Source organism: Cyanistes caeruleus, chromosome 5, assembly GCF_971803275.1.
Source record: "Cyanistes caeruleus chromosome 5, bCyaCae1.hap1.1, whole genome shotgun sequence".
NCBI lineage: Eukaryota > Metazoa > Chordata > Aves > Passeriformes > Paridae > Cyanistes > Cyanistes caeruleus.
In genome coordinates this window covers 83,117,216-83,141,740 of record NC_141705.1, presented here as the reverse complement: position 1 = coordinate 83,141,740, position 24,525 = coordinate 83,117,216, and the positions used below count along the sequence as shown (strand labels likewise).

The following is a 24,525-nucleotide window of genomic DNA, read 5'->3' as shown; positions in this document are numbered from 1 at the left end:
CAAGGGTACCCAGCACCAGCCCTCCCCATTCCCCGCTCACCTTGCTCCTCCAGCGCAGCGTGTCCCTCCCTCTGGCGGGGACCTCGGCGTGCCCCAAGGGACACGGGAGCCCCCCAGTCTCCACCCCGTCCCCCTCAGCCTTTGCTCTTCCCCCCCAAAGAAGGCACAGAACAACTCCAACTGCCCTGGACAGCAGCACCTGGCTTTATTGGAAGCCTTTCTAGGTCCAGACTACAGGGCTGGGGTGATGGTGCTGCCTTCTGCATGCCTTTCCTTTGTGGACACAAACCAGTGCAAAAGCAAGGTCCTGAAGCAACCGGGATCCTCCTGAGAGGGCCACTCCGTTCCAGCAGCAGTGCTGAACACACTCCCCCTCCTCTCCCAGCCCTGGCCAGCGCTACAGCAGGCAGAGGAGGGAGCTGCCTGGGGAAAATGGAATCTTGGCCCTGCTCCACCAGGTACCAACCTCTTCCTCTGCTAGACAATGTGCCTTCACACAAAAGACGAGTCCCCAAAGGATGGGCCTTGCAGGCTCTTGCCTTGGAGTGGGAGCAGCTCCACCCTGCTTTTATTCTGGTGGCAGCTTGCTTCCTCCCAAGGTAGACACTGGTGCTCCCAGGGTGAGCACTCCCGGTGGAATGGCCAGGCCTCCCAGCCCTGCAGTTTAAAAAGGAGCACAGACACACACAGAGAGAGAACCATGGACAGGTGAGAAAGAAATGCTCCGTGAGGCGAGGCTGGCTTGAACAGCTGCATCCTGGGCATTGCTTTGTTGTCTCCCATCACCCAGCTCTGCAGCCAAGAGGCCCCTGTGGTCTGTAGCACCCGCTTGGTGCACGTGGGACCGCTCGGGGAAGGCGGCCAGAGCAGGACGTGCTGGGGACCCGGGTGCAGCAGCCACGTAGAAATGCTGTGAGGTCCAGAGACACCGAGCGGTACGGCCAGCCCGGGTCACAGCCACGCTGGAAGGGGAGCGGGAGCTGAGAGTATGGGATGGGGTCATACTTTGTTCCAAGGCAGGTAAATTCCCCACCATTTTTCCTTGTTATTTTGAACTCTAACAGCATCAAACACTTTGTGCTTCTCTGCGTTTAACATACAGTTTTCCACTGAGTTGGCTGCTCACGGTTTTTCTCTGTTTCACCACAAAATCGGTTGTAAGATCTTTTGGATCAAATCCCAACATCTCCCTTTACTCGTGGATTAGGAAGGAAAATGTTGAAATATCCCGAATTTCACCCCAAAAGCCTCCCAGGATTTCCTCCCAAAATCCCCCAATTTTCACCCCAAATCCCCAAATTTCAGCGCCAAAATCCCCCAGGGTTTCACCCCAAAATCCATCCTGCGAGTCCAGAGTTTCTGGAACCAGTCCGGTGGTTCTAGACTATTCTGCTGGACCCCGCTCGGTGCTGAGGTTCCAGATCACCCAGGACAGTCCAAAACACCGGGAGAACCTCAGCAGCCTTCAGGACCCCCGGGATGGATCCAGAACCTTCTGGAAGACAATCAGCACCCTCAGGATGGATCCAGGACCTCCTGGAAGATGCCCAGGACCCTCAGGATGGATCCAGCACCATCTGGAAGGCACTCTGCAACATCGGGACACATCCTGCACCATCGGGTAGGCACGCAGCACAATCGTGACGGATCCAGCACCTTCTGGAAGGTGCTCAGCATCCTTGGGACGGATCCAGCACCCTCTGGAAGGCGCTCAGCACCCTCGGGATGGTGCTGAGCACCCTCAACACTCATCCTGCACCCTCGGGATGGTGCTGAGCACCCTTGGCATGGTGCTGAGCACCCTCAGCATGCTCAGCACCATCCCGAGGGTGCTGAGCACCATCCCGAGGGTGCAGGATGAGTGTTGAGGGTGCTCAGCACCATCTCGAGGGTGCAGGATGAGTCCCGCGGTTGCAGGATAAGTCCTGAGCGTGCTCAGCACCATACCGTGGGTGCTCAGCGCCGTCTCGAGGGTGCTCAGCACCATCCCGAGGATGCAGGATGAGTACCGAGGGTGCTCAGCACGCTCGGGACTCATCCTGTACCTTCTGGAAGGCGCTCAGCACCCTCGGGACCTTTGATCCTGTTCCCTTTGATCCCATTACCTTTTTTCCCAATTTCCGTTTCTCCCATAATTCCCTTTTTTTTCTTTATTCCTGGTTTGTTGTTTTCTTTCCCGGTTTTTTTTTTCTCCCGATTTCCAGTGTTTTTTTCTTTATTCCCGTTTTTTCCCCCAGTTCCCGATTTTCCCCCAATTCCCGTTTATTTATTGTGCCGGTGTTAGCAGCGGGGCAGAGACAGGCGGGGGCCGTGTGCCGGCGTCGGGCGGCTGCGGTGGTGGACGCGGGGACGTGAAGACGCACGGCGGGGACCGGACAGCGGCTGGGCCGGGCGGTGGCAGAGGCGACGCGGCTGTCAGCAGTTGTAGAGCCGGGGCCCCGTGCCCGTCCTTGCTCTCCCCCCCGCGGCTTGAGAGGCCGGTACGGAGGGCGGTGGAAAAGCTGCGGCTGCGAGCGGGCACGGGGCAGCCGCGGGCGGCGGCAGGAACATCGGCGATAGAACCTGTGACTGCGCATGCGTGGATGACGTCAGCGCCGCAGGGCAGCATGGGGGAGTGGTGTGGGACGGCGCGACTTCCGAATGGGCCCCGGCGGCACCGCTGAGAGCGGCGTCGCTGAACGGCGGCGGCGGCGGCGGGAACGGCGACTGCACGGCTGCCGGGAAAGCGGAGCCCGCGGGGCGCCATAGGCGGCGCGGGCGGCACGGAGCGGCTGTAGGGGAGCGGAGCGTGCCGGAACTGGGGTAGGAGTAACGAGGGCCGCGCGGTCGAGGGGCGGGGGCGCGCCGCTCTAAGCGGGCGGGAAGGGAGGGACGCCTGTGGGGACAGAGGGAACGGGGGCCGTGAGGGCAGAGCCGGGGGCGGGCAGGGCGGGGATTGCGACACCGGTGACGAGGCTGGGGGGGGTGTGGAGCACGGAGCGGGGAGCTCGCCGGTTGCCACGTCGGAGACGGGAGAGGGATGAGGATGGGGAAGGGGAGGGGGCGCCGCGGGATCCGCCGTGGGGTTTGGGGACAAAGGAACAGAGTTGGTCAGTTCTGCAGATGTGATCTGAATTTCAGAGCTGCCTTTCGTGCCTGCTGACTGTGCGAGTGTGCTGCCTCTCCCTGATGAATTAATCTTGATCTGTGGTGTCATAAAATACGCTCTTCTGATTTTATTATATTCATCTAAGGTTGTATTTCTTCTTAACTTTAGATTTCTCGTTAACGTGAGATGAAAGCGGAAATATCTGCTCTGTGTTTTCAAGATGCAGACGGTCCCTGTACAGCTCAGTTTGGGTGTGTGGTTTGCCTCATCTTCTCACAAAAACATGTTGAAAGGGCAGGAATAGTGAATGAGTTATAATAAGCAAACTACTCTCTGCTGTGAGAGTAAATTAAAAACTTGCAGTATCTTTGTCTAAATTGCAAACTAACCAGCGAATCTTGTACTTGGGAGACTTGAATTAAGGGCTTTATTCCTCCTGTTATTTAAAATCTGATGATGATTCTGATTTCTCTGCTTTTTCATGTCTGTGAGGGACCAATAAGGCTACCGAGTCACAGACTGAGAAGTAGCTGTAATGATTCAAATGACCTAAACCTAAGGAGAGAATACTGAAGTGTTCAAAAGAGAACCCAAACCTTTCCAGCTGATGAGCTCTGAGGAAATATTAGCTGATCGTTCCATTGTGGCTCATTTATTTAAATCAGATCCTGGTGTCTTCTGTAGTGTGGCCAGCACTTGTCAGCAGCCATTTAGTGTGATATATTGGTGGCAAACTTCTTGTCAGGATGCTGGTTGACAGCAGCAGTAAAAACTGTTGAACGTAGCAAAGAGATTTAAAAATGCTCAAGTGTTTTTTAAAATGCTTGTCAGGTACCTTTCTGTGGCTGTGTCACACCTAATGGGCTGTAAAGATGTCACTATAAATCAGTGCTGAAAATGGGACTGGGTACTAAATGCAGGGGTATAAGGAAGGGCAGAGAGAAGAGATCCTTGGAAGGCATTTTGGAAAACTGCTGTGAGGCCAGGAGGCCTTCGGTTCATCCCCAGTGATGCCACGGTTGGCTTAGTCCTGCCCAGCAGCGACAATCCAAGTGTTACATGGACAGTTTTTCTCCCAGCTTCTCTGCCCCAGGAGGCCCACTCCCAACAGGAGGAGATGAAAAGAAGCCTGGACTTCTTTTTGAGAAGGAAATTTTAGGAGGCTCTGTGCCAGCTAAATCCCTGGCTCAGCTGAGGGTTCACGGGGCAGCCTGCCTTGGATCAGAACCAGCCAAAACCGAGTCCTCATGCCTAAATATGTCCTGCTTCCCGTAGTTTTTCCCTGCCTTGCTCTTTCTGCTGCACATTTCCTCCCTGTTGTTCGTTTTCCAGGGACAAGAATTAGTTCCTTCAGCCAGGCAGACTTGGCCTCTGGCAGCATCCAGTACATCCACACCAGTGAGGAGGAAAAGCACACGGATGCCTTCACCTTTTCTGTGTCTGATGGGACAAACGAGGTCAGTCCCAGCCTGACTTTTGCCTGAGTGGGCAGATGTGGCTGTTCCTCCTTCTCCTGCTGTGGGATTTCCCACATCGCTCAGGTCAGGGAGGGAGGAAGGCCTGTGCAGGGAACAGGGAGCCACCTGCCCTGTGGGCTCACCAAGAGCTGGGTGCCTGGTTTTCAGCTGCTTGCCAACTGTTGCTGGAGCTCAGCTTTGATCCAGTGCACTGACAGCGTAGTGACGACAGCCAGCCCCTGGAGAAATGCCTTTTTCCTGCTTTCTGAAAGAGAAGAAGTCTAGCTGCACATAGAGGGAGAGGGGCAAAACTGAGTGAGAGAGGGAGGGAAAGTGGATGTCCGTAAATATCACAGAAAGAGGGAGAATTAATGAGTGGGGAGGGATAAAGAAGTGATCTGGGCTTAGCAGCTCAGACAAGGCTGAAATGAAGAGACCCAAACTGGGGATCGCTGTGCTCTTGCGGTGAAGTCACACTCTTGGAAGGCTGAATTTGGCAAGGGAAGCTTTTCTTCCTGTCCCAGGTGAGCCAGACATTTGACATCACCATAAACGCCGTGGATGACTCCTTGCCCATCGTGCAAATCTTTGGGATGACAGTTCAGGAAGGGGTGAGAAAAACCATCACGGAGTTTGAGCTCAAAGCGACAGATGCTGACACAGAGGTAAGGCAGGACCACCCCCAGCCTCCTTGCTCCCCTCTTGTGCTGCACATCTGGGCTTGTGTTTAAAGACTTAATGCTGAATTTATGCTCAGCATGGATGGAAATGGCACTTCCTCTTCTTCCTGGGTCTGGCCAGAGGCTGAGCTGTCGAACACTGGCTCTATCTCACTGCTGTTTCCCCTGCAGCGAGAGATCTGGCTGCCTGAGCCAAAATCCTGCCCCCAAGGTTTTTGCCCTGGCAGAAGTGGCAAGGGACACACTGCCCGGAATGGCTGCAGGACTGGGGGCTGCTCTTGTGTTCGTGGAGCAGGCACAGGGGTGGGTGGGAGCTGTCTCAGACCAGCTGAAGCAGGAATTCGGTGGGATGTGCCTTGTTTTATAGGGAGACACCTACAAAACAAAATCCCTTGGGAGAGGGACAAGGACAGGGCGGGGCTCAGGGGGAACCAGGAATGTTCTGTGCTAACCCTTGTGTTGGGAACACCAACGCAGGGGAGCTGCCTGGCCAGAATCCCTGTCCGGGCCTCCTGAGCTGGAAGGGCAGTGTCCTGAGGTCGTGTCCCCAGCTTTGCCCCTCCATGTCCGGGCACAGGTGGAGTCCCTGACGTTCGGGGCGGTGCAGCCGCCCCGGCACGGGCTGATGGAGCGCAGCGGCCGCGGGCAGCGTCCTCTGCAGGCCACCACCTTCACCAGGGATGACATCACATCTACCAGAAGCGCGGCAGCTGCAGGCACGGCGGCGGCAGCGCGCTCAGGGACCGCTTCACCCTCACCGTCTCCGACGGCACCAGCCCCCTCTTCGTGGTGCAGGAGGGAGGGAAGAAGGTCAGGGAGGAGAAGGGATGGGAGGGGGCCTTGGGAGCTCACAGGGAGGTGCCTCCTCTCGGGGCAGGGGGGACTGAGATGCTGACTGAACGTTCTCGGTCACGTCTTTGCTTCTTCCCCTCCCTGCAAACTCTGCCCTTGCTGCCAGCAGAGCCGAAGGGAGCCGAGCTGGTGACGTGGTGGCTGAGGCTCTGACTCGCACAGTAACCCCCGTGTCTCTGAACTGGTGTCAGGTGGTGACGGCAGCACCGCAGCGCTTCCAGGTGGACATCCTCCCTGTGGATGACGGGACACCCAGGGTGGTCACCAACCTGGGCCTGCAGTGACTGGAGTACACGGATGGCAAGGTAACAGCTGCCTGGCCTCAGCTTGGGCTGCTTCTCAGGCTGCTCCAGGAGAAGGGGCTTCGCAGGAGAGCATCCTCATCCTTCAGCACTTTGATTTTTGGGATGGAGAATACCCTCCCCAGGGTACATTTTTAGCTTTGCTGACGGTGGAGATGTCTTGATGATGTGCGGCAGAGATAGATGGCTTTCCAAGGATACGGTGCAGGAGTTTCTTGCTGTGAAACAAATGCCTTTGTTGTGCTGAAATCCAAACAAAACCCCATAAAACTCTCAGCTTGTTTCTGAGGAGCCAGCACTAACTGTAAAGCAACACTTTGGTTCTTCCCAGAAAAAAATTAGTGGAAAACGCTGTAGTAAGAAATTGCATTAAGAAATGGCTATCTCAGCTCAAACTCCTCACTTCAGGAAAAGCACTCCTGCTCCTCGAGCAGCTCAATTTTCTCTCTTTCTCCTGCTGTCAAAAACATTCTGCTTTTGAAGAGAAAGCAAAATGTGGTAGAACTGAATCAGATCCACCTGAGGGCATTTGAAAAGTGCTCTCCTGGAGGCTCTCCAAGGCTGTGCGAACTGTCTTGAGTGAGTCCTTCAATCTGAGGCTGTTTGCAGATGTTTTATTGCCAAGCAGGGCCTCACCTGAGCGTCAGCACAGCTCGTGGAACAGAACTTTCTAAGTTAAACCCAAAGATTTGTCCTAGCTTTTAGCCCCAGCTAAATAAGGCTGGGCAGCTGCTTTGGAATTTGCTTTTCTTTGAGCCACATCTGTCTTCTTAATTAAACTAAACCTGGCTTAATTAAACCAGATGCGAGGCAAAATTTGAATCTTTGTTGTGTTGTCAAACACGTTGTGGGATATCTCAGTTCAAGGCCGCTCTGTGCTTTCACATCCCTAGATTTTCCCTTTGTCTGTTTTAACAGAGGGATGGTCGGGCTTTTTGTGTGAACAGTCAATCAGACTTGCACTGCTGGAGCTTCAGTTTGACTCCCTTGGTTTTGGCTTTAATCCAGGCCACCAATCTCATCACTAAGAAGGAATTACTGATGACAGATCCTGACACAGATGACGAACAGCTGATCTATGAGATAACAGCCGGTCCCAGAAATGGCCACGTGGTGAACAAGCTGAAGCCGGGCACAGCTGTGACCACCTTTACACAGGGTATGGAGCTGGGCTGTGTCCTGCTGCTTTTTTCCATCACTTGATTCAGTTTGTTAAAATAAGGGAAAAATAGGTGTGAGGGGAGAAGACAAGGGGCAGATCTCCAAAGTGTGTTGACAGTAAGCATTGAACTTGGCTGTCAGTTGCAGAAATCCTGTAATTTCTTGGAGACACCAACCTGTGTCCTGCAGCTTGTCCCAGGTTCTCCAGGCTTGTTAGAGCTGGAGCTGTGACTTGGGGCAGTGAAGAGGGGTTATAGATCTTGCAGGAGGTGTTCACCACAGTGGTGTGGCTAGCTGTGCAGAGCCAGCAAAATGTGGGGAGAGTTCACTCTTGCGGGGCTGAGGGAAGGGGAGGTGAGGGGGTAACTGCTCCCTGTGATCCTCGCTCCATGTGGCCGTGCAGACCCACACTGCTCATCTCCAAAGCTGCCTTGGGATTTCTGTCCCAACTCCTTGGACGTTCCCTCCCGGCAGAGGATGTGAACCAGGGCCTCATTCGGTACGTGGCGCACGAGGAGATGGTCCAGGAGACCGCGGACAGCTTTCAGTTCCTAGTGAAGGACAGCAAACTCAACGTGGTCAGCGGCAACGTCTTCCACGTCCAGCGGTCCCTTCTCAGCTTTACTCACGGCAGGTAAGTGGCACGAGGGGCACTTGGCTGGGGGCTGGGCTCTTAGCTGAGCTCCCTGCAGCATGGGAAGGCAATTCTGTCAGTGAGGAGAGGGGCCTAAAGCGTGGAGCAGCTGCCCCGCGCCCAAGTCCCCGGTTGTTATTGTTCCTCGGATCTCCCAGGGAGGCCACGCTCACCCCCGCAGCCCCGCACGGGGTTTGCTCCCCAGCCCGTTACCTGTGTGTGCTCGATCCCTTTTTCCAGCTACGAGGTCAGGGAGAGCGCCGGCTCCGTCAGCGTCGCCGTGAGGCGGGTGGGGAACCTCAACCGGTACAGCATTGTCCTGTGCCGCACCGAGCAGGGAACGGCCACCGCTGGAGCCGCATCACGGCCCGGGGAGCAGGACTACGTGGAGTATGCGGGGCAGGTGGGTGGGCCCGACCACACCTGCCTCACACAGAGCCTGGAGGAAAGAACAGACAAAAAGTGCTAAAAACACCGAGGAGGGTGTGTTTTATTCCTAAAGTCACGCGAGTTATTTGCTGTCAGAAGAGGGAACGCCTCAGAGCAGGGTGAGACGGGAAGGACGGGAAGCTCCAGAGCCCGGTCCAAGGACAGCAGCCGGATTTCTGCCTTCCAGGTGCAGTTCGAGGAGCGGGAGGACACCAAGGCCTGCCACCGTCACCATCAACGACGACGACGTGTTCGAGGGCACGGAGAGCTTTTCCGTAGAGCTCAGCATGCCGGCCTACGCCCTGCTGGGGAACGTCACCCGGGCCACCGTCACCGTCGCGGACCCCGAGGACGAGCCCACGCTGCAGTTTGACGGGAACGCCTTCCACGTCAGCGAGAGCGCCGGCTTGCTCTCGGCTCCCGTGCAAAGGAAAGGTGGGTCGGGCTGGGCAGGACATGCTGAGCCCCATGGGAGGGCCATGGGGGAACCCTCGTGACAGAGAGCGAGCCCTTGGGCTGTGCCTGCTTGTGGTTTTGGGGTCTTCTCCGATGTTATGTGGCACGACTGTGAAACGTCAAGCTACACGCAGTGTGTTTGTTCCTGTCTCTGCTGTTAAAGCTTCTTGGGTTTGGATTTGTTTCAGCTCCCAGCAGGAGCAAACCCTTGTATTTGTTTGCTGCTTCTCTGTGACCTAGACAGTGTTTTATGTGGACCCTGTCACTGGGCTGCATGTTAATAGGCAAGTGCCACCGGTTTTCTGAGTGTGGATTTAGGAGCATGCCTGGAAGTCATGTCTAAGCCAGCTGCCATGCAAGTTCAGGAGCAGGGACGGTGTTCTTTTTCATTCCTCGCCCTCTTTTCCGAATGCTGCTTTATTTTTTAAGTGACCAGTATCTCCAGCAAACAGATTAAAAGTATTTCCACAGATCTATGGAGTTTCCCTGTTGCTTCCTAGGGGATGCCAGCAGCACCGTGTCTGCATCTGCTACACCGTCCCCCAATCGGCCAAGGGCAGCAGCCTTCACGTGCTGGAATCCGGCTCCGACTTCAAGTCCCGGGGGCTGTCGGATGAGAGCCGCCTCATTTTGGGGCCAGGTGTCACCCTGGTGACCTGTGATGTCACTCTGATCGACGACAGCGAATATGAAGAGGAAGAGGAGTTTGAGGTGGTGCTGGCCGACACCTCGAACAGCGCCCGCATCGGCAGCCGGGCTTCAGCCAACGCGGTCATCGCCGGTCCCAACGACGCCTCCACGCTGTTCCTGGGGAATGCCACCTTTACTGTCAGCGAGGCTGCAGGTGAGGAGCAGGTGGTCGTGTTGGGATGCTCACTGTAGAAGCTTTCACCACCAGGAGGTGCCAGAAGGAGCGATTCGGGGCACAGCAGAACTTCAGAGATGTGCGGATGGGCTCTGGTTCCCTGTGTGCCCAGGGGGAGCCTGGGGGCAGGAGCAGTGCTGCAGGGCAAGGCAGGGGTTTGTGGAACGTGGCTGCTCTCTCAGTTTGTGCTCTCTCAGTTTGTTCTCTCTCATGTGCACGTGCTGCTGCAGGACACATTGAGATCCCAGTGCTCCGGCAGGGACCCGACCTCTCCACGCCCACGTCGGTGTGGTGTGCCACTCGGACGTCAGACCCGCCCTCGGCCAGCCCGGGAGTTGATTATGTCCCCAGCTCCAGAAAAATAGAGTTCAGGCCAGGCAAGACAGAAGAGGTGAGGAGCCACTTGGATTCCTGCTGGGTCTGCTTTGCCTGGTGACACTTGTCTTGTGTTTCTGTGCATATCTAGCATTTGTTTTGAATATCCTCGCTGGGCCACTTGAGAACTGTTAATGAGTCTGCTAAGCACAGACTCCCATCCCATCAGCACTCCAGCCAGGAGAGATTTGGCCGTGCCACCTCTTCCATGATAAGGATGGCTGCCCTGTTCTCTGAAATGATAAGCTGGATTCACGTAGAACGTTCTTTGCATTGATTAATGGATTCAGAAAACCCAGTGACATAATGGCTTTACACTAGACTGCCAGATGTGAGTGCTGAGAGGGATGAAAGCTTTATACGTCTAACAGCAGGAATTCCACTTTCCTCCCAGTTCTGCCCCCTGACAATCCTGGACGATGCTCAGTACCCAGTGATAGAAGGGCTGGAGACATTTGTTGTTTACCTCAGCTCCCCCTACGGAGCCGAGCTGGCAAAGCCGTTCCAGGCTGTCGTGGCCATTAACGACATTTTCCAAGACGGTAAGTTACCCCTGGCAGCTCTATCTGCTCTGTTCTGGCCCCTTGGCTCCCTGAGGATCCTCAGCTCTGCTGGGCTCTGTTTCTGCCCCTCTGCAGTGCCCAGCATGCAGTTCACCAAGGACACCTACACGGCCAAGGAGAAGGAAGGGACCCTGCACATCCCCATCTTCCGCACGGGGGACCTGAGCTACGAGTCCTCCGTCAGGTGCTACACGCGGAGCCAGACGGCGCAGGTCACGGAGGACTTCGCGGAGAGGAGGGATGCAGAGGAGTCTCGCGTCACCTTCTTCAAAGGGGAGAAGGTGAGCTGGACCTGCCTCGTGGGGGAGCGAAGAACCGGTGCTGGGAGAGAGGTTCACGTCTCCTCCTCGGCTCTCTGTCGTCAGAGGGAGCTGGCAGAGTTGTCCAGGCTGGTTTCAGGTGGCACAGATTCTTGTCCTAGCAGCGTGAGCCACTCTGAAGGGGCTGTGCGTTTCATGATGAAACTGGTTACGTTATGAAATGTAAATGTGATGCATCAGGAGGACTCAGGGTTGTTCTACAGAGAGCTGTGGGATTGTGGAAAGAGATGTCTTTGCTGATGTGTCTCCTCCTGTAACAGGCTGTGCTTTGTCCACACTGAAGTAGCAGCCCTAAAAATAGAAGGGTTTCTTCCAGGATGGACAGCAACCCTGGATAGTGAGGCACAGCCTGGCCTTTACGGGGCTTTATCAGATGTATCAGTGTGCGCTGCTTTCTCCTCTTCACTTGGCTGTAGGTGAAGAACTGCAGCGTCCACATCAGTGATGACTCTGCCTTCGAACCAGAAGAGCAGTTCCAGGTCTATCTGAGTAGCCCCCTTGGAAACCATTGGAGCGGAGCTCGGGTTGGGAAGATGGACGTGGCAACCGTAACTGTCACCAATGAGGAAGATGGTGAGTGAGGCTGCTCTGCAAGGATGTCCTGCTGCTTCCCAGGGAGTCGGCACAGTCCCAGGGCTGCAGTGAATGCCTTCGGTGCCGTGGTCACAGCCCTGTGCTGGGCTGAAGGGAGGGCTTGGCTAAGAGAGCTCAGACGCACCACCTCTCCTGTTTCCATTGCTGGAAGTTGCTGTGCTTCCCCTGGGAGATGTTCCTCTCCCTCCACAGCATCACAGCCTGGAGAGATCTGTGGGGGGAGAAGAGGGATGCCAGGGATGGGAGAATCATTTGCCATCCTCTGTAACCCAATGCCCTCGTTAAGTTCTGCCCTAAGTCACACCCAAGCCTTTTTGGCCCCTGCTTTGAGGAGCCCCTCGCTCCGAAGGCGTGTAGACGAGTCTGAAAGGAGCTGAGCTGAGCCAGTCAGGGGTGCAAACCCGGAGCTTTTCCCCTCCCTGCTGTGCCTGCAGCCCCCAGCATCGAGTTCGAAGAGGCCGCGTACCAGGTGCCGGGAGCCGCCGGGCCCGGAGGGAGTGGCTGTGCTGAACATCCCGGTGATCCGCAGAGGTGACCAGAACAGAACCTCCAAGGTGCGCTGCAGCGCCCGCGACGGCTCGGCACAGGCCGGCGTGGATTACTACCCCAAGAGTTGGATGCTCAAGTTCAGCCCAGGTGAAGGGGCCTGGCGGGGAGGGTCTGAGGTGGGGATGCGACCAGGGACGTTTTGTGCGCGCCAGGGACTTCCAGGAGGTTTGGGAAAAGCCACTGGAAAAGCATGAAGTTTGCTGTAATGTTGTTACTCAAAATTAGCTGATGTGTTTAAAGGAAGGCTGATCAGAGCAGAGGAGGAAGCGCTGGCACTTGGCAGAGTCAAGTCCTCCTGAAGGAACATAGGCCTGTGAACACCTCAGACCACGTTGCTGGACCAAGAAGCCCTCACCAAATGGCTCTGCACACTGGTGTGAGGAAGACGAGGGATGGGAATGTGCTTTGCATCCCAGATTTTTCCTTCAGGCAGCTACTACAAGACAGTCGCTATTAATCCTCAGATGGCATCTGCTAGTAAATCTATCACCGGATCGATTGGATCAGTTGTCATAGCTGGAGTTTTATGTTTATAGTGGGCTCCTCTGGGTAAATTATTAGCAGCAATGAGTGGAAATAAAATTTATAATGCGTATTTTATCCTAATGTCTCCGTGGTCACAGCTGGGAGCAGGGTCCGGATGAGAACTTCAGAGCAGTCTCTGGTGATGAATCCACTTCTCTCTGTTTTTCTTGTACTCGCTCCCTCAGGCGTGGCCCACATCATGTTTAAGGTGGAGATCATGTCCAACGAAGACCGGGAGTGGCACGAGTCCTTTTCTCTGGTGCTGGGCCCAGATGATCCTGTGGAAGCAGTTCTAGGAGACAGCAGCACTGCCACAGTGACTATTTTGGATCAGGAGGCAGCGGGGAGCCCGATTCTCCCAGCACCTCCCGTGGTGAGTGGATGTGAGTTGGTGCCCTTCAAGCACAGAGTGGAAACCGCAGTGGGATTTGGGAAATAGAAAGTGGGGCTGCCGTGGCAACGTGGGAGGCGAGGATGGCTTTTTCCACCCTTTCCCTCGGCTCCAGCTGAGTGCTGCCCTCTGGTTTCCCACAGGTGGTCACCGTGGCTGGTCACTACGACCGCGTGGAAGAAGTGACCAAGGAGGGTGCGAAGAAATCCCCCTCCCCAGGCTACCCCCTCGTCTGTGTCACTCCCTGTGACCTTCACGTCCCCAAGTACGCCCCGATGAAGGAGCGCTGCGGCGAGGCCGGGATCAACCAGTCTTCCATACAGTTCAGCTGGGAAGTGGCCGCCCCCACGGACGGGAACGGAAGCCCGCTGGCCTTTCGAGACCATCACGGACAACACGCCCTTCACCAGCGTCAACCACAGGGTACGCGGGCGGGGAGGCACCGGTGGGGCTGCGGAGATTCTGGCCTAAAAATCTCATTGGATTTGGGACTAGCTGGGAGGCCTGGGTGCTTTTCATTTATTTCATTTATTTTCCATTTCATTCATTTTCCATTTATTTTATTCTCTAAATCTTCAGAGTGCCAGGAAAATACTGGTTTCTTTTAATGTAGGGCCGTACTGGAAATACAAAACGTTCTCAGCTGGGCTCCCTTTTATAAGTTTGACTGTGTTCTCGGCCAATAGAAATGAGCAGAGGCGGCTCAGGCCATGCTCCACAACATGGGATATTTTGGCTCATTCCCTAATTAAGAGACCAGAAGCCAAAAATGTTCCTCTAGAAACGAGTGGCTTTCCCTGTTTGGGGTGTCTCACTGTCCTCTCCTGGCTGCGTTATCCACGTGCAGCCCACTCCATCTCCCCCAGGCTCTCCCATTAAATTGCTTGGACCAGCATCATCTCTCTTAATTCCTGCCAGCCTGGAACTAGTTCCTGAAGTTTCCTTTTATAGCTCCAATTGTTTGCACAAACCCAGAGGAGCCGCCTGGCCGGAGAAACTGCCCAGTGGAGCATGTGGAGCCTGGCCCCAGCCAGGCTGGAACATCTCCCCGAATTCTCCAGGGCCTGCAAAGTACAGCTGCACTCTGCAGATAATAAATGGAGAGCTCTGGGAGGCCTGAGCAAGCAGAATTGCTCATTTTTAATTCACAGCCTTGGAAATCAGGGGGGTTTTGAGGTGAAATTGTGCCCAGAGTTCCTTTGTCCCATGGTCCCAGGGAGCCTTAGCACTGCCCCCGCATTACAACGCCGGTTTGTCTGAGGTACCTGCACGTAAAGAACGTCCAGAGTCACCTCTGACTTCACTGCAAGGCGCATAACCCCCTTTCTGGGGTTTTATTGCCAGGTAAGGGACTCTGCTCAGTCCTTCCTGACAGTCCACGTCCCTCTCTACGTGTCCTACATCTGTGTGACGGCACCGAGGGGCTGGGCTTCCCCGGAGCACCGCAGCGAGATGGAGTTCTCCTTCTTCTACGACACCGTTCTCTGGAGGACAGGTGAGCCTGAGGCGCTCCAAGGGCTATGGAAGAAGTGGTTCCTTCATGTTTTCCCCTTAGCTCCTGCACTGCCCCCAGAGTCCTGAGGGAGCGGGGAACTCGGAATATTGCCTTCCTCTGTGCTTGCGGGGGGCTTAGGCAGCCGGTGGCTGACGGAGGGAGCGTGCAGCTGGCTCACTGGAGGCTGATCCCAGCTGAACCCTGCCTTGTGGAGGTGTCCCAAGCGCTTCTGGGGCTGGCAGAGCCCAGCAGAGGAGAGCGAGGGTGCTGTGTGGGCTCCCAGTGGCGCTTGCTGTCCTTGCAGGGATCCAGACGGACAGCGCGCTCTCGGCCTGCCTGCAGATAATCCCCATCTACATCCGCGAGGACGGCCGGCCGGTCATCGAGTTCAAGACGCAGGCCAAGTTCAGAGGTGAGGGCAGCGATCCTGGCAGGGACACAGAGCAGGGTCACACAGAGCTCTGCTCTGACGGCACAGGCAGCGGAACGAGTCCCCGTCCCCGCCGGGAGCCCCTCTGCCCCTGCGAGGTGGGGCCTCTCCGCGCTCTGCCTCCCGTCACCTCCTTGTCCTCCCCCAGGGCTGTTTGTCATGGAGCACCACAGCCTGCCAGGTGTCAGGTCCTCTTTGGTAACTCCAGAGCACCTGGGAGGCATCGAATTTGCCCTGCAGCTGCTGTGGAGCGCTCAGACTTTTGATTCTCCCTACCAGCTCTGGAGAGCAACCAGCTCCTACAACAGGTGAGGGCTGGGGGTGCAGTCCCCTCCAGCAGCTTCCCCCACAGCACCACGTTCTCCCTGGCACCCCTCCAGCAGCCACGCCAGCAATAGCACGGAATGCTCAGGAGCTTGGTCAGAGCTGGAGCACCGTTGTACTGCGAGAAAAATCAGCTCAGCCTCTTGGAAAGGAATGTTTCCAGCAGTGCGGCCTGTGGATAGACTGATCCCAGAGTCACACTTGTCCCTCGGGGACTGCTGGATGACATTGCTGGGGCAAGGGAGAGGTGCTGCCCTGGGTGAAGAGCTTTGAGCTGTGCTTGGTGGCTGCAGGGTCTTCTGTCTGTTCCCAGGAAGGATTACTCTGGAGGATACACCATCTTCCTGATGCCCTGCACGGTGCAGCCCACGCCGCCGTGGGCAGAGCCTGGAGCCAAGCCCCTGCCCTGCCCTGCCCGGCTCACGCTCCCGAGCGGTAAGAGGGCAGGAGGGCAGGCTCGGCCCCTTTGGGGTGCACACCCGTCCAAACCTCATCTCCCCTTTGTTTCCTTCCTTGTCCCAGTTGCAGGTTTTTGATCCCGATCGCCTTCCGGCAGACAAACCGCCCACTTCCAGTTGTTTACTCCCTGAACACAGAGTTTCAGCTCTGTAACAACGAGAAGGTTTTTCTAATGGACCCCACCAAATCGGAAAGGTCTCTGGCAGAAATGGATTACAAGGGGGCTTTATCCAAGGGTAGGATTTACCTCTCCTCTTCTGCCTGTGCCCAGCATTTCTGCTTTCACAGCTTCCATTCCCTGGAGAGGAAAGGGCAGAACCCACGTGTAGCTTTGCCTCTTCTACAGCAGTAATTGACATCTTACAGCCCTGTGAAAGAACAGCGTGCTCTGGCACCGCGTTTTGTCACTCCCACACACCGAGCCCTTCCCAAACAACCCCAACCCTTCTGAACACGGACACTTGGCTCTGGCAGCGTTTTCCTGCTTGGGAAATTTCACCTGCCCCTCTTTGTCCCGACCTCCCCCCGGGCAGATCCTGTACGGGCGCGTGCTCTGGCCCCCCGAACAAAACCTCAACGCCGCTTACAAGCTGCAGCTGGAGAAGGTCTACCTGTGCACAGGCAGGGCTGGCCACGTGCCCCTCTTCGACCCCACGGGCACCGTCTACAACCAGGGGCCCCAGTACGGCTGCATCCAGCCCCACAAGTACCTGAAGCACCGATTCCTCCTCCTGGTGAGTGCTCTGCTCCTGCTTCTTCCCGTTTGGGATTTGCTCTGGCAACCGGCAGGCGGTGGCTGCAAAGGGATGAGGAAGGGAGCCCGTGGGGGATGTTTTGTGCTGCTGCTGCTGCTGCTGCTGCCAGCTGTGAACACCAGATCAGTTTTCCCCCACCCTTTGAGTGTGTTCCTCAATCGGTGCCCACGTGTACGTGTGGAGATGGGGCATTCGGACTAGATCCCTGACACAGGTGTTTGGTGGGGCTCTGGCTTCCAGCCTCCCTTGGGAAAGCAGACAGCATCCCTCACCACACTTCTCTGACTTTCCAGCACCGAAACCAGACAGAAGTGACGGGTAAGTATTTCCACGCTGTGCCTTTTGACTCTGCCCACTTTGCTTCCCAGCTGTCCGAGTTCCACTCGGTGAGCAGCATGCCCGGAGTTGATGGATTTACTCTCAAGGTGGATGCTCTCTACCAGGTATGGAGTACCCAGTGCTTTTGGTAGCCCAAAATGGACTCCTCTGTCCAGGACCTCCCGAACACTTGGTGAATTGTAGACTCTGGGCCTTCACACTTCACCTCTGATACAAGAAATGAAGATGAGGATGTTAGTCCCGTAATTTCATTTTTTTTTCCCCTGAGGCACTCATGAGAAAGCTCTTTAAAAACACTTTATTCGTGTTCCTGAAGGAATTAATGCCATTGCAAAGGCAGGACACCTCGCTGGGTGGTGCGTGCTCCCGAGGAGCTCCCCTTGAACAGCGAGGTGGAGCTGCCCCGGGGCGCCCCGAAGGCGGCGGGCGGCCGCTGCTGCACCGTCAGGAACCTTCATCCACCGAGGGACAGCGGCGGCCTCTGCCAGGGCCAGGGCCAGGGAAGTGAAGCAGGTGCACTTGCAAGTCATACGGGTATTTTTTTAGTCTGGTGAGGAGGGGCAGCTGTCAATTCCCCCTGCTCCCGTCTTAGCGACTGCACCGCCGCCCTTCCTCCGTGCTGCTCCAGCTCTCCCGGGCTTAACTGGGCAGGGTGGCGAAGGCATCTGCCACCCCCGTGAGCCAGCCGAGGAGCAGCCGGGTTCCTCGTTGGCCTCCGGAAGAGAGTAAAGCTAAAATACAAAACCCGCTGTGATCGGGGTGTCCCTTCTTGCGCCGCCCCGCCGGTCTCCCTCATTCCCCTGGGGCGCGGCGGGCCGGAGCCCCACGGAGCTGCTGCGCCGGGGAAGGGAAGGAGGGAGACGCGGGCGCCCAGCTCGGCTCGGGCCCCGCCGCGGCCTCGGGGCCGGCGGAGCGGGGGGCCCGGGCCGGGAGCGCTCCGGGGCTGCGGGACCGGCCGGGCCCAGGCGGGGGCGCCGCGTCCGAACCGGGACCCGCAGCGCTCCCGCAGCCGGCGCCGCCCTCCCGCCGCGATGCCGAGCCCGGGACCGAGCCCGATCCGCCCCACGGGGGAGAGGCGGCACCGCCCGGGACCGCAGGGCGGACACCCGCAGGACCCGAACCCCCGCATCCCGGCTCCGGCTGTGGGCTCCGTCACCCGCTTTCGGTCAGCCCCGTCCCGGCATCGCGGCAGGAGGGGGGAGTCGAGTCCCGGCGAGGGAGTGCCCAGTCCCCCCGGCCTTGTCTCAACCCCAATCCGGCCGTGCTCCGCCGCCCCCGAGACCCGCCACCCGGGGCCGGCCGGGGGAGAGGCGGCACCGCTCCGCCGGCGGACACCGGCAGGACTCTGCCCCGCGGCAGACCCCGTCCCGAGCCGCGGCCCCGCCGCAGCGCGCAGGGCTCGGAGCGGAGCCCGCCGGGAGCAGCCCCCGGGCCGGGGCTCGCCCGGCGCCGAGCGAGAGTCCCGGGCCGGCGGCACGGGGGGCGGGGCCGCATGAGGAGCGGGGCCACGGGGCACAGCCCGAGCGCGCCTGGGAACTGCCGGGGGGTCCCTCGGGCGGCGCCGCCTCTCCGTCATCGAGGCGGCATCGGCCTCGGGTCCGGGATCGGTTCCGGGTCCGGGATGGCGGCGGCGATTCCCGCCGCGGAGCCCCCGTGTGGGCCCGGGACCCCGCAGGGCGCCCTCTGGCGGACGCGGAGCGCCCGGTGCGAGCGCGCCGCCCCCGGCGGCCCCGGGACAGCGGCACGAGGGGGGCGAGGCCAAGGAGGGGCGGGGCCGGCTCAGGGGCGGGGGCACGGAGCGCGTGCGCAGCTCGGGACAGCAGAGCGCGTGCGCGGCGCGGGGCCGCCTCAGGTGTGCGGGGCGGGGCCGGCACAGGTGCGAGGGGGGGGACCGAGGCCACTTAAACACCGGAAGGGCGGCGGCCGCCATTTTCTCCGGGAGGAGCCGGCTGCGGCCGCTCCGGTGAGGCGCTTCTCTCTTTTCTGCTTTTATCTCTCCTTCCTGCTTTTATCTCTCCTTCCTGCTTTTATCTCTTCTCTCTGTCTCTTCTCTCTCCTCTGCTTTTATCTCTCCTCTCTGCTTCTTTCTCCTCTCCGCTTTTATCTTTCCTCTCCGCTTTTATCTTTCCTCTCTGCTTTTACCTCTCCGCTTTTATCTCTCCTTTCTCTGCTTCTTTCTCCTCTCTGCTTCTTTCTCCTCTCTGCTTTTATCTCCTCTCTGCTTTTCTCTTCTTTCTGCTTTTCTCTCCTCTCCGCTTCGCTCCTTTCTCTGCTTTTATCTTTCCTTTCTCTGTTTTTCTCTCTCCTTTCTGCTTTTATCTCTCCTTTCTCAGCTTCTCTCCCCTGTCTCCTTCTCTGTTTTTCTCTCTCCTCTCTGCATTTGTCTCTCCTCTCTGCTTTTATCTCTCCTCTCTGTTTTTCTCTCCTCTCCTTCTCTCTCCCGTCTCCTTCTCTCCCCTCTCTGCTGTTCTCCCCCGTCTCCCCTCGCACCGCCCGCCCCCCCCTGCCCCCGCCTCTGTTCCTGCTCTGTTCCCTTACAAACCCTGACTCCTGTCTCTGTTCTTCCTTCTCCTTCTCCCTCCATCCTCCCGCCCGTCCCGACCCTGCAGCCTCCCGTTATCCTCGCCTGTGCCCGCTCTTACCCTCCCTGTCCCCCTTCTCCTTCCTCTCTCGTCCTTATCCTTTCCCTCTCTTCCTCATCCTCCTTCTCTCGTCCTTATCCTTTCACTCTCTTCCTCATCCTCCTTCTCTCTTCCTTATCATCCTTCTGTCGTCCTTATCCTTTCCCTCTCTTCCTCATCCTCCTTCTCTCGTCCTTATCCTTTCCCTCTCTTCCTTATCCTTTCCCTCTCTTCCTCATCCTCCTTCTCTCGTCCTTATCCTTTCCCTCTCTTCCTCATCCTCCTTCTCTCGTCCTTATCCTTTCCCTCTCTTCCTCATCCTCCTTCTCTCGTCCTTATCCTTTCCCTCTCTTCCTCATCCTCCTTCTCTCGTCCTTATCCTCTTTCTCTCGTCCTTATCCTTTCCCTCTCTTCCTCATCCTCCTTCTCTCTTCCTTATCATCCTTCTCTCGTCCTTATCCTTTCCCTCTCTTCCTTATCCTTTTCCTCTCTTCCTCATCCTTTCCCTCTCTTCCTCATCCTCCTTCTCTCGTCTTTATCCTTTCCCTCTCTTCCTTATCCTTTCCCTCTCTTCCTCATCCTCCTTCTCTCGTCTTTATCCTTTCCCTCTCTTCCTTATCCTTTCCCTCTCTTCCTCATCCTTTCCCTCTCTCGTCCTTATCCTCCTTCTCTCTGTCCCTTTCTGTATTCCCCCGCAGCCGCGGGGCTCGGGGCGCCGGATAATAAAGCCCCGAGGGCCGGAGCCGGCGCCCCCGGCGGGAATCCCCTCACGGGGCCGGAGCCCGCGGTGCGGGTCCCCCCACGCACAACACGGCCCCACACTGCCGGGTGTCCCCACATCACACTGGGGGCTCCCGGGGGGCTTAGGGTGGGCCCCCTTCTCCAGAGGGGTCTGGGGTGGGGTAGCGAGGGTTGGGGGGCTGCGGGGGGGATTGGGATGGGGGGGTTTGGGAAGGGCCCCCTCGTTAGGAGGGGGTCCCGGGTGGGGGGGGAGGGTTAGGGGGGGTTTAGGGTGGGCCCCCTCCTCTGGAGGGGGTCCTGGGGGGGGTGGGGGGGGGGGGTTTGGGAAGGGCCCCCTCGTTAGGAGGGGGTCCCGGGTGGGGGGTGGGTTAGGGAGGGCCCCCTCCGGAGGAGGGGGTCCCGGGGAGGGGCGGGGGGCGGGGCCCCCTCCGGAGGGGGGGGCCCGGGGTGGGGGGGGCTGGGGGGCTCCGCCCCCTAAGCCCCTCCCACTTCGGGCCCTCCCCTCAGGAGGGGGCTCCGCCACCCGGCCCGTCCCCAGGACCCCCTCCTCCGGACCGGGGCCCGGGGGGGGGAGGGGGGGCGGGGTGGGTGGGGGGGAATAGGTGGGGGAGTGCTGTTGTTTGACACAAATGTGCGATTGTGGTGCAGAGTGACGTGACCCCTCCTGCTGCCCCCCCCACCCACCCCGCCCCCCCTCCCCCCCCGGGCCCCGGTCCGGAGGAGGGGGTCCTGGGGAGGGGCCGGGTGGCGGAGCCCCCTCCGGAGGGGAGGGCCCGAAGTGGGAGGGGCTTAGGGGGCGGAGCCCCCCAGCCCCCCCCCACCCCGGGCCCCCCCCTCCGGAGGGGGCCCCGCCCCCCGCCCCTCCCCGGGACCCCCTCCTCCGGAGGGGGCCCTCCCTAACCCACCCCCCACCCGGGACCCCCTCCTAACGAGGGGGCCCTTCCCAAACCCCCCTCCCCACCCACCCCAGGACCCCCTCCTAACGAGGGGGCCCTTCCCAAACCCCCCCACCCCCCCCAGGACCCCCTCCAGAGGAGGGGGCCCATCCTAAACCCCCCCTAACCCACCCGGGACCCCCTCCTAACGAGGGGGCCCTTCCCAAACCCCCCCATCCCAATCCCCCCCGCAGCCCCCCAACCCTCGCTACCCCACCCCAGACCCCTCCGGAGGAGGGGGCCCACCCTAAGTCCCCCGGGAGCCCCCAGTGTGATGTGGGGACACCCGGCAGTGTGGGGCCGTGTTGTGCGTGGGGGGACCCGCACCGCGGGCTCCGGCCCCGTGAGGGGATTCCCGCCGGGGGCGCCGGCTCCGGCCCTCGGGGCTTTATTATCCGGCGCCCCGAGCCCCGCGGCTGCGGGGGAAGACAGAAAGGGACAGAGAGAAGGAGGATAAGGACGAGAGAGGGAAAGGATGAGGAAGAGAGGGAAAGGATAAGGAAGAGAGGGAAAGGATAAAGACGAGAGAAGGAGGATGAGGAAGAGAGGGAAAGGATAAGGACGAGAGAAGGAGGATAAGGACGAGAGAAGGAGGATGAGGAAGAGAGGGAAAGGATAAGGACGAGAGAAGGAGGATGAGGAAGAGAGGGAAAGGATAAGGAAGAGAGGGAAAGGATAAGGACGAGAGAAGGAGGATGAGGAAGAGAGGGAAAGGATAAGGACGACAGAAGGATGATAAGGAAGAGAGAAGGAGGATGAGGAAGAGAGTGAAAGGATAAGGACAAGAGAAGGAGGATGAGGAAGAGAGGGAAAGGATAAGGACGAGAGAAAGAGGATAAGGACGAGAGAAGGAGGGTGAGGAAGAGAGAAGGAGGATGAGGAAGAGAGGGAAAGGATAAGGAAGAGAGGGAAAGGATAAAGACGAGAGAAGGAGGATGAGGAAGAGAGGGAAAGGATAAGGAAGAGAGGGAAAGGATAAGGACGAGAGAAGGAGGATGAGGAAGAGAGGGAAAGGATAAGGACGAGAGAAGGAGGATGAGGAAGAGAGGGAAAGGATAAGGACGAGAGAAGGAGGATGAGGAAGAGAGGGAAAGGATAAGGAAGAGAGGGAAAGGATAAGGACGAGAGAAGGAGGATGAGGAAGAGAGGGAAAGGATAAGGACGACAGAAGGATGATAAGGAAGAGAGAAGGAGGATGAGGAAGAGAGTGAAAGGATAAGGACGAGAGAAGGAGGATGAGGAAGAGAGGGAAAGGATAAGGACGAGAGAGGAAGGAGAAGGGGGACAGGGAGGGTAAGAGCGGGCACAGGCGAGGATAACGGGAGGCTGCAGGGTCGGGACGGGCGGGAGGATGGAGGGAGAAGGAGAAGGAAGAACAGAGACAGGAGTCAGGGTTTGTAAGGGAACAGAGCAGGAACAGAGGCGGGGGCAGGGGGGGGCGGGCGGTGCGAGGGGAGACGGGGGAGAACAGCAGAGAGGGGAGAGAAGGAGACGGGAGAGAGAAGGAGAGGAGAGAAAAACAGAGAGGAGAGATAAAAGCAGAGAGGAGAGACAAATGCAGAGAGGAGAGAGAAAAACAGAGAAGGAGACAGGGGAGAGAAGCTGAGAAAGGAGAGATAAAAGCAGAAAGGAGAGAGAAAAACAGAGAAAGGAAAGATAAAAGCAGAGAAAGGAGCGAAGCGGAGAGGAGAGAAAAGCAGAAAGAAGAGAAAAGCAGAGAGGAGATAAAAGCAGAGAGGAGAAAGAAGCAGAGAGGAGAAAGAAGCAGAGAAAGGAGAGATAAAAGCGGAGAGGTAAAAGCAGAGAGGAAAGATAAAAGCGGAGAGGAAAGATAAAAGCGGAGAGGAGAAAGAAGCAGAGAGGAGAGATAAAAGCAGAGGAGAGAGAAGAGACAGAGAGAAGAGATAAAAGCAGGAAGGAGAGATAAAAGCAGGAAGGAGAGATAAAAGCAGAAAAGAGAGAAGCGCCTCACCGGAGCGGCCGCAGCCGGCTCCTCCCGGAGAAAATGGCGGCCGCCGCCCTTCCGGTGTTTAAGTGGCCTCGGTCCCCCCCCTCGCACCTGTGCCGGCCCCGCCCCGCACACCTGAGGCGGCCCCGCGCCGCGCACGCGCTCTGCTGTCCCGAGCTGCGCACGCGCTCCGTGCCCCCGCCCCTGAGCCGGCCCCGCCCCTCCTTGGCCTCGCCCCCCTCGTGCCGCTGTCCCGGGGCCGCCGGGGGCGGCGCGCTCGCACCGGGCGCTCCGCGTCCGCCAGAGGGCGCCCTGCGGGGTCCCGGGCCCACACGGGGGCTCCGCGGCGGGAATCGCCGCCGCCATCCCGGACCCGGAACCGATCCCGGACCCGAGGCCGATGCCGCCTCGATGACGGAGAGGCGGCGCCGCCCGAGGGACCCCCCGGCAGTTCCCAGGCGCGCTCGGGCTGTGCCCCGTGGCCCCGCTCCTCATGCGGCCCCGCCCCCCGTGCCGCCGGCCCGGGACTCTCGCTCGGCGCCGGGCGAGCCCCGGCCCGGGGGCTGCTCCCGGCGGGCTCCGCTCCGAGCCCTGCGCGCTGCGGCGGGGCCGCGGCTCGGGACGGGGTCTGCCGCGGGGCAGAGTCCTGCCGGTGTCCGCCGGCGGAGCGGTGCCGCCTCTCCCCCGGCCGGCCCCGGGTGGCGGGTCTCGGGGGCGGCGGAGCACGGCCGGATTGGGGTTGAGACAAGGCCGGGGGGACTGGGCACTCCCTCGCCGGGACTCGACTCCCCCCTCCTGCCGCGATGCCGGGACGGGGCTGACCGAAAGCGGGTGACGGAGCCCACAGCCGGAGCCGGGATGCGGGGGTTCGGGTCCTGCGGGTGTCCGCCCTGCGGTCCCGGGCGGTGCCGCCTCTCCCCCGTGGGGCGGATCGGGCTCGGTCCCGGGCTCGGCATCGCGGCGGGAGGGCGGCGCCGGCTGCGGGAGCGCTGCGGGTCCCGGTTCGGACGCGGCGCCCCCGCCTGGGCCCGGCCGGTCCCGCAGCCCCGGAGCGCTCCCGGCCCGGGCCCCCCGCTCCGCCGGCCCCGAGGCCGCGGCGGGGCCCGAGCCGAGCTGGGCGCCCGCGTCTCCCTCCTTCCCTTCCCCGGCGCAGCAGCTCCGTGGGGCTCCGGCCCGCCGCGCCCCAGGGGAATGAGGGAGACCGGCGGGGCGGCGCAAGAAGGGACACCCCGATCAC

General features: G+C 59.0%; 2 protein-coding genes across 2 annotated transcripts; both read left to right on the top strand.

Annotated features, from left to right (window-relative positions):
• The first annotated feature begins 1,895 nt into the window (after window positions 1-1,895).
• LOC147653338 (extracellular matrix organizing protein FRAS1-like) lies at window positions 1,896-7,386 on the top strand. The gene is made up of 5 exons (XM_086890972.1): window positions 1,896-2,802; window positions 3,257-4,545; window positions 5,070-5,210; window positions 5,803-6,035; window positions 6,269-7,386. Exons 2-5 carry the CDS (start codon window positions 4,336-4,338, stop codon window positions 6,273-6,275), a joined length of 591 nt encoding a protein of 196 aa, XP_086747098.1. The 5' UTR covers window positions 1,896-2,802; window positions 3,257-4,335; the 3' UTR covers window positions 6,276-7,386.
• Window positions 7,387-8,566: 1,180 nt separating this feature from the next.
• Window positions 8,567-17,787, top strand: LOC147653337 (extracellular matrix organizing protein FRAS1-like). The gene is made up of 16 exons (XM_086890455.1): window positions 8,567-8,577; window positions 8,791-9,042; window positions 9,560-9,903; window positions 10,155-10,315; window positions 10,694-10,841; window positions 10,938-11,143; window positions 11,599-11,730; window positions 12,211-12,412; window positions 13,036-13,233; window positions 13,385-13,436; window positions 13,565-13,664; window positions 14,586-14,736; window positions 15,041-15,148; window positions 15,315-15,474; window positions 15,804-15,925; window positions 16,013-17,787. Exons 1-16 carry the CDS (start codon window positions 8,567-8,569, stop codon window positions 16,024-16,026), a joined length of 2,361 nt encoding a protein of 786 aa, XP_086746581.1. The 3' UTR covers window positions 16,027-17,787.
• The last annotated feature ends 6,738 nt before the right edge of the window (window positions 17,788-24,525 follow it).